Genomic DNA, 9,307 nt, shown 5'->3' on the forward strand with positions numbered 1-9,307 from the left:
AAAATCAAGAAACAATGCCTAGTCTTTTAGAAATTCATTTTACATGTTCGATATGTTTTAAGCATTTTAAATTGACAACAAGATTTTAAATATTGCAAGTAGAGCATGCTTTTGGGTCCTAGACTACCCGGACTTAAGCATAATAATAGCTGCGCATGGACTCTCCTCCCCTCGTGTGTACGTAGCCCACATAAATAAAAGCACATATCCAATTAATTCACCTATGGGGACAATTCCCTCTTACAAGGTTAGAAAGGAGACTCACCTCGCTTCGAAGTTCCATAACCGGCATTGCACACCCTTCAGAAGACTCAAATCGATGCACAATGCTCCAAAACTAGCCAACAATTATGTAAAGACATTAATATATGTTCAATTACTCATAATAATCCAATTTATAACAATTTCAAACCCCGATCAAAAAGTTTTCAAAATCACCCTCGAGGCCACGTGCCCGGATTCCGAAATTTTTCGAAGATAAAGTTTTCCCACAACCTTACGAACTCAAATATATAATTTACTCTCAATTCCATACCCAAAATTGTGGTCAAAATCCAAGAATACCAAATTTCTAGGTCTACTTCAAAATCTCAAATTCCTACTAATTTTCATGTCCAAATCCGTATATAATGATGTATTTAACTCAAAACTATCATAAATCACTTACCTCATGCTTAATGGTAAAATGGCACTCCAAGGTTGCTCCAAAAATCGGCTCACATGAAAGAAATGGAATGAAAATGAGCCAAACCCCGATAAAGAACCTCACTGCCTCCAGCCTTTCCGCACCTATGGTCACTTGACCGCTTCTGTGGTTCTGCAGGTGCGGCCCCACAACCGCTTCTGCGGTCCCTCACCCGGCCTCTCAACTCCGCATTTACGGCTCCACAAATGCAGGTGCGGTCCCGCTTCTGTGGACTTTGACCCCATCTGCGATCCACTCCTTCCCCAGCCAAAAACTTGCTTCTGCGGGTCACTTCTCGCTCCTGCGGGCCCACACATGCGGTCACGCAAGTGCGGTTACACCAGAAGCCCAGTTGCTTCAGCCCTTCCTCAAATTCCATTCTCAATCCGTTAACCACCCGGGATCCACCTGAGGCCCCCGGGACCCCGTCCAACCACACAAAACAGTGCCATATCATAAAGAGAACTTACTTGAGGCCTCAAATCACACCAAACAACGTTTAAACCATGAATCATACTCCATTTCAAACTTGATGAACTTTAGAACTTCGAACTTTTTTATTCGATACCGAAACCTGTCAAATCACATCCGATTGACCTCAAATTTTGCACACAAGTCATATTTGACAATACAGACCTACTCCAACATCCGATATCGGAATCCGGCCCCGATATCAAGAAGTCCACTTCCGGTTAAAGTTCTCAAAAACCTTCAAATTTCTAACTTTAGCCAAATGACTCCAAGATGACCTACGGACCTCCGAATCCACTTCTGGATGCACCCCCAATACCAGAATTACCATACGGAGCTATTCCCATACTCGGAATCCCAAAATGACATCGATAACATTGAAATGAACTGCAAGCCAACTTTGTGAAATTCTTCCCAAAATGCTAACTTTCACAATAGGCGTCGAAAGGGTCATCCAAAATCCGACCCGGACATGCGCCCAAGTCCAAAATCATCATACGAACCTATTGGAACCTTGAAATCCCGATTCTGAGGTTGTTTACTCAAAATCCAATCCTTGCCAATTCTTCCAACTTAAAGCTTCCGAAATGTGAATTCTCCTTCCCAATCAACTCCGAACTTCTCGGAATTCAATTCTGACCATGCGTACAAGGCATAATACCTGAAGTGAAGCTGCTCATGGCCTAAAACTGCTGAACGACGTGATAGAGCTCAAAACGATCGGTCAGATCGTTATAGTCTCCCTCCTGGATAGCCACTTTATATACTCGGTCTTCGTTTTTAAGCAGGCCTCGGCTACCTCCACATTAGCGTTATACTGGCCAGTATTTTCTCGACTTCGGAGGAAGCGATCGAAGTTGCCTCCAATTTGGACTTAAGCATAGTGTATTCTTGGCCTGGTGCATCCCGTTCCATGATGGCTTAGTTCAGTTTTGCCGGGAGTTCATCATTTATTTGAGACCACTTTTCGGCCTCGTCCTTTGCCACCCAGAGCTGGTCCTTGACCGATGCCAGCTCCTCTTTTGTGGCTTCTTTTTCTGAAGCAGCAGGTCCATCCTGCTCTCAACGCCTCGGCCGTGGCCTTGACCTCATCCGTCTTGGTCCCAAGCTGGTCAATCAAGTCTATCTTCTTTTGGACCTGTGAAGTTGCATTGTTAGTCATCACGAGTAGCTTCTTAGTTATAGCCTCAAAGATCCTTACCTTCTCAACCATATCGGCATACTCCTGATTCACATACGAGGCCTCCTTCTGCACCTTTTACAGCTCAGCCTGGACAGTCGGGAGATCCTTAAGAGCCTTGTCATGTTGTTCACTAAGAGCCCTTTACATGTCCTTCTTCCGGACCTACTACTTGAGCTCAAACTCGAGCGGGTTGATTTCCAAGTGAGACCGAAGAAAGTTTTCATGATGAAGCACCGAAGCCTGAAAAACAATGAGGTCATTAGAACATGCTAAAGCTAAGCAAAATCCGCAAAGGATACAAAAGCTAGATATCTTACCCCGGTTCAGTGCTTGTTGCACCACGTTGAAGAGGCTCGATGTGCCTACTTCGTTCATATTTGCCTGGTCCTCCTTGGTCATAAGGCAACGAACGTAAATGGCCATACCCACCAGAGTGGACAGCGCTCAAGTGTCTACTAGGATAGTAAGAACGTCGTCCTCTTACAGTCGGGATGACGATCGGGATCCACACTTGTGGCAGGGACCTTACTAGCTTTGGGCTCGAGCTCGGCTCCCCCGCTCCCGATGACTCGTCCTTTTTTGGGACATCTAGGTGACCGAGCCCCGAGTAGTCCTCCAACGCGCTCATGTCCATGCCGTTGAAGAACATGTTGAGTGCAACATCTAGGCCCGGTGCCGTCTCGTTTGATTTCTCTTTATCAGCTTGAGCCTCTTCGACATGGACTCTGTATGGGATGGCGTCTCCGCGATGTCAATGACATCAGCTACCTCCTTCAGGGCAGGAGCGGCTTCTCAGGAGGCCGTGGCTCTGACTCTCCTATTGGTTCCTGAGCTAGAGAGAATCGACTTCTTGGCTACCTTTTCTGTTTGCCTTTTGCTCCCCCTCATTAATGGTTGACTCATGAGCAATGAAATCAGGTCGTCATCCTTGGGGTAATCCCTGAGCCTGAAGAGGGAATCGGGGTTCGGTACCCTTGCTTTGGTGCTTACTGCTTTTTTGGATCCGGACAACCACCCTTTTCTTCTTCACCTAGACATCCCGGGAGACCGAGGATTTCCTCTCCTTCTTATTTTTCTCCTCCTTTGCGGCAGCCCCAGGCTGTCCCAAAGTGGAGGGTTTGGCGAGCAAGGACTTCATCCTCATCTAACGACCTAAGCTCGGTGGTCTTGGGAAAACCTGTGAGGGGGAAGAATACTTAGCAAAAATACAAGTCAAGTGTGTGAGTATAATTATTCGGGAGAAAGTCTCACCATGGGAACAGGCCTCCCACTTGCCCTTTGAGTGCTTGCGCCATTCGCGCTCGAAGTAAGACATCTTTTAGCAGATTCCCTTGATCCACTCCTTGAAGTGGGGGACTGCATTAGGAACCTAGGCAACCATTGCACAACGGTAAACACAGGCAATTAGGAAACGAATAAAAGAGAGTGCCAAGCACTCAAGAGTGAAAAGACTTATGAGATGGGTTCTACTTTTTAGGGAACAGTAGAAACACGGGGGGAATGAGGTCTTCAGTTTTCATGCGAACGAACCTCCCCTGCCAACCTCAATCTTCATCTTCATCTATGCTCGAGAATGGGGCTTTACTTGCTCGGCGAAAGAGCTTGATCAAACCCCCTCGGAAGATATGGGGACTGTAGAGACGAAGCAGGCGGTTAAGGGTGAACTGAGGTGCTTCGGTGTTGTTTACGAAGTGGCGAAGGAGGATTATGATCCTAAAAAAAGACGGGTGAATTTGCCTAAGGCTGACCTCGTATCTTTTTTGCAGAAGTCGAGGATTATAGGGTCCACCCAGGCGAGCGTGAAAAGGTAAGTGTAAACACTCAGGTACCCCTCTACGTGAGTGGTGATGTCTTCGTTGGGCCCGAGGGCGACCACCTCCTTGCCCTTCTAGTTACAGTCTATCCGAATTGTGGGTAGTGTAACCTCAGTAACGGAGCATATATACCTCTATGCTCCCTCGCCTCGATCCTGTTAACTAGAGGCTTTCTCGACTTTGAAGTAGTTCTCAATGGAGTAGCCCTCGGGGACGAAACTCTTCAAGGGAGGCTCCTAGGCTACCTCAGGAATGGCCACCTCATCATCCGTGGCCGGGTTGAAATATGAAGAGGCAGTTTGTTGAGGCATAGATTTGGAAGTTTTTGCCATCGGGTTCTGGAAAATATGAAGGTTTGAAGAAAGATATGAAGCTTTGAAGATGGGGATGAAAGTATGGAGCTCTGGTTTGAAGAGTCAAAGAGGAAGTATGAAGATTTAAAGATGAAGATATGAAGATCTAAGGTGCAATGTATGAAGATTTAAAGAGGTTAAAGTTAAGTGGAGGATTCGAGGGTAAATCAAAGAGCTCAGAAATCGGAAAGCGAAAAAGTGAAATAGTTTTTATAGAGGAAGGATAATCAATGCGTGACGTTTCACATTCGAGGACGGTCAATCGGCGGCTGACATGTGTCTGAAGTCAGAGCGACGCGACTAATGGGACGTTTCGTTGACCCGTCAATTCGGTTGTAACTTACGAAGGAAGGAACTGAGGTTCATTTATCACTTCCCGTAGCTTCGATAAATCTACTCTCCAAAAAAGGAAGGGACTATCTTGTACGGGTAAAATCGGGGGCAATATTTTTCCCGATTCTTCGATGAGAGAACGAAGGGGAAGCACAGATCGACATGATTATAATCATGGCCAAAAACCCCTCATATCGATATTCAGGAAGAGTGAACGATATATCCGACATCGGACATGGTAAAATGACGTACCTCGGGCCAAGTATAACTTCTAGACCTTGGGAAACGCGATGAAACGGTTATGCATGATGGCTAGGGGGCCGTAATATTTGCCCTCAGTCGGATATTACAGCGCGAATCTCGTTCAGTATAGATTATGGATCAACAATTACTGGAAAGAGAAGATTTTTACCCATTTTAGACTTATACTAGAGTTGGAATTCTCCTACTATATAAAGGGGCAGTTTTATTTTAGTCTAACACATTGTAACACACAATTCAAAGCAATAAGAAAATTTACTTTTGTCTTCTAGCTATTGTTCAAGGCATTACTTGTTTGTTCTTTTCTTTACTCACGACCGAGCTCGCACCGAGAGTCCTATTGAGTACGAATTCCACTGTTCAATCTAAGATTAGGCCTGATCATCATACTGCAATTGGTTTGATCGTTTGTTTCGTCTTTAATTGATCTATCTGTTATTCTTAATTATTCGTATTGAATTAAACCATGTATTCTTTAACCGCGTACAAATTTTAATTTTTACTAGTTTTTCAGGTAAACAATAATAATAAGAAATATTGTACATTAGGGACACTAGGGATATTAATTATTGAATATTGCATCATGTAGGCCGAAGGAAATGATGAGAATTCAGGTTCATACGACTTTGTTTGTTGGCAGGTCGAAGGAAATGACAGCCACTAATCAACCTCAGCACCTAAATTTCACAAAATTAAAATAGCTTCCCATTGAGCCAAATAAAGTTATTGGTTTAACGGCTAACAATAAGTTAATTAACGTGAACGTATTAACATATAGAAGTTTCAAATTTGGGCCTAACTTGAATTCCTTATTCTGATTAGTAGTGTTAATTGAAGAAATGTCAAGTTCTGGTAATTTAATTTTTGTAATTATATCGTAATTTTATTTATGTCTATGCTTTTAATTAGAACACCTACAGACTGCAAACAAGGTTCTTCATTGTTCTCAAGAGCAAGTCCGCAAGATAAATATTAGTCCATCCATTTCAACTTTGATTATTCTCTTGAAAAAAATATAGATATTTTTTAATTTTACGGTAATTATGACAACTTTTACTAATTTTTATAGTAAAAGGATGAAGTGATACATTTAAAATATCACCACAAATTAATCTCATTTAATTTTCGAAAAATCAGAAGTGATAATTCAAACAGTATGTTATCCTCATTGCTTCTTGTGTCCCTTTCTATTGTTGCCCCTAAAACGTTTGAGTGACTTTACACAATGTAGCAAGAAATGAATACTTCACTCAATATACGCCAAGTATTAAGATCCACAATTTTTGTTATCCTATACAACAACCTATAACTCTCCCATCCAAAAATCTAAAAAACCAAATAACTAACTCTCACATCCAAAAATCTAGAATAGAATACTTCACTTCAAATGTTAGTTTTAGTTATATAAGTATAAAATATAGCACAAGAAATTGGTAAATAATACTTACTAGAAGATCTTGGTAAGAACCAAATTGTAATTGCAATAGGAGATAAATGCCTCCCAAAATGCACAATATTCATTGAATTTTACATTAAAACGTCACTTGAATTTATATCATCAAAACTCACAAAATTACAATTCCTCAATTTAATTCCTACTAAAAAAGAAAACTTCAAACTAAAAAAGATTAGAAATCAAATCCACCAACATCACCAAATCCACCATCATAACCTCCAGCATCTGAGATTGCATCTCCGATTAGCATTCCACCAAGTGCTCCACCAAGCAAACCCGCCCCTAATCCTAACCCGAAATTATTGTTCTTCTTCGGTGGCCGAGCTTGTTGCACCGGCGGATATCCATATCCATATCCGCCTTGTTGCGGCGGATATCCATATTGGGGTTGTGGCGGCGGAGGATATCCACCATATGGCGCTGCCGCCTGCGGTGGATATCCATATCCATATCCTCCTCCGGCTGCCGCCTGCGGAGGATATGCCATAGGCGGTGGTGGAGCAGGTCCATTCCCGCCGTAACCATAGGCGGCGAGAGGTGGTGGGTATGTCCCACTCGGACCTTGCTGCGGCGGCGGTGGGTATACGGAAGTGGACCCCACCATCGGAGCTGGATTCACCGCCGGATAAGCAGTAACCGGCTGGTCAACTTTAGCATCGACACTGCTAATAATCTTATCACTAAATTGGTAAGAAAAAGTGAGTTGACCTTTAGGTTTACCAGAAGGTTTTCTAATTTGATAACTTACAAATTGTTTGCTTCCTGTACTATTGGGAGAATCCAGAAGCTCTTTAATAGGTACAGTAACTTCTCCAATATCTTTATCACCAAGGGCACGTTGACACCGGAGCTTGAAAACAAGATTCAAACGGGTGTGAACAGCAGCGTTATCATCTATAGTGAATTTGATCGGGAAATTCCACGTGGGGTTGTTGTCGCCGTCGTGATCGACGTGGGTTTTGGTTTTCTGGTCGGATCTGTCGTCGGCGCCGGAGATTGAAACGACGACGTACACGTCCATTTTTGTGATTAGATTGACCTTGTTGAGATCTTTACCGGACATAACGTTTATTTCTAACGTACGATGTTCCATGGCTGTGAATTTTAGGTGTTCTTTAGCAGAGAGTAATTGAACTGGAGAATTTGAGGGAGTATGAAGGAAATTAAGAATGGGTTTTGTATTGGGAGAAAAATTCAGAAGAGTCGTGTGTCGTGATAAATATGGAGACAGGTCAACGTGTTTCCGAGTAGGTTGCGTTACTTGGCTGGCGGCTTCTTCAAGGAAGTTGATCAGAAGTAACCATGGTTTAGGTTCAGTCATATATTAGAACCATAGTTTAAAAAAGAGTTAATACCCAAAATCCCCTAAACTATCATATTTTTGTCAGTTTTCTATTTAAACTATTCGGTGTCCCCAAAACCCTCCCTGAATTATATTGCCCTTCATATTAAAATCATCATTGCATTCTTAGAGGTGCGTCTAGTACATGCTCTCAATTATCTAAAAAATATGTCATGTAGCACTACATGTGGCTATTTAACTCGGCCTAAAACCTGCTTAAACTATTATTTTTTTGACAGTTACCTGCTAAACTATCTTGTGTCCCCAACACCCCCTGAACTATATTCTCCTATATATTAAGACTTTATGCTGATCTTTTAAAGGTGCGTCTGTCTAACTATATTAACTTATGGTTTGTACAAGATATTTTTATATAGTTTATTCATGATGTATTACTCTCGAATGACTGATTACTTCTAGAAGTTTTGGCTAAAATAATATCAAATATTCTGTATTAATTTTAGGTTTAACTGTGATTGTGATTGTGCTTTATGCTATACTCCTGAATAAGTCCTTATTTATTTCCACTTTATAGCACAGTAACAATATAAATGAAGGCATATAATGTTGCATTTCTTAAAAATCATCTTATATTACATAAAAAAAGATTACACAAAATACAATTTCACAAATAAAAAATCAATTAGCCAACAATTATATTCTCTAATTCCAGATGATCACATAAAGAAGGTTCAAGAGATTCAACCTTGTTTTCTACAAGGTGATGAGTTTAATAAGAAGATTTAAATTGGTGTTCTTTCAACAATGTATGTAAGACATGAAAGAAGACTAAAACAAGAAAGAGAATAAATCATATATTTCTGAGGAAACAAGAGAGGGAGAAATTTTTCAAAGGAAGCCCATATGGAGAGCTTAAGAAAAAAGGTTAAAAAATGAAGTAGAAGGTGAAAAAAATAAGGAAGGATAGTGGAAAATGAGGAAGAAAGGTGGATATAACTGAAATAAGGAGAATATTTATTAAAAAAAAATAATTTAAAAGATAGTTAGACTAATTAGCCATTATTTTATGTCATGTGGGCAATTTTGATGTTTTTTTCAGCTGCCACGCGCTCCCAATCGAGTATTTGCACATGTTATGTCAGGTCAGCAACGAGGGATTTTTAATATGAAGGGCAATATAGTTCAGAGAAGTTTTGGGAGCACCAAATAGTTTAAGTAGGAAACTGACAAAAATATGATAATTTAAAGGGGGTTTTACTGTATTAACTCTTGAAAAAAAAACTTATACAAGCAACTTTTGGCATTTAACCATAATTAATTAATAATATATTCACATTACAGTAAATCATTTAATTATAATAAATTAATATAAATAGGTGCAAATATTTCATGTGGGTAAGTATTTACCTCTCTACTTTAGGCATTATTGCATTTTTTTTCTTTTTTGG

At 41.0% G+C, this 9,307-nt stretch overlaps 1 protein-coding gene across 1 annotated transcript; it reads right to left on the reverse strand.

Moving 5' to 3' along the window:
- Window positions 1–6,557: 6,557 nt before the first annotated feature.
- On the reverse strand, window positions 6,558–7,892 carry LOC104228689 (protein SRC2-like). Its single transcript, XM_009781213.2, has one exon. The coding sequence runs from the start codon at window positions 7,875–7,877 to the stop codon at window positions 6,729–6,731; it is 1,149 nt and encodes a 382-aa protein (XP_009779515.2). The 5' UTR covers window positions 7,878–7,892; the 3' UTR covers window positions 6,558–6,728.
- Window positions 7,893–9,307: the final 1,415 nt, after the last annotated feature.

Source organism: Nicotiana sylvestris, chromosome 1 (genome assembly GCF_000393655.2).
Source record: "Nicotiana sylvestris chromosome 1, ASM39365v2, whole genome shotgun sequence".
Classification (NCBI taxonomy): domain Eukaryota; kingdom Viridiplantae; phylum Streptophyta; class Magnoliopsida; order Solanales; family Solanaceae; genus Nicotiana; species Nicotiana sylvestris.

Bases quoted from the DNA above. Each gene is read 5' to 3' on its own strand.
- LOC104228689 (XM_009781213.2), bottom strand. From the start codon at position 7,877: ATGACTGAACCTAAACCATGGTTACTTCTGATCAACTTCCTTGAAGAA.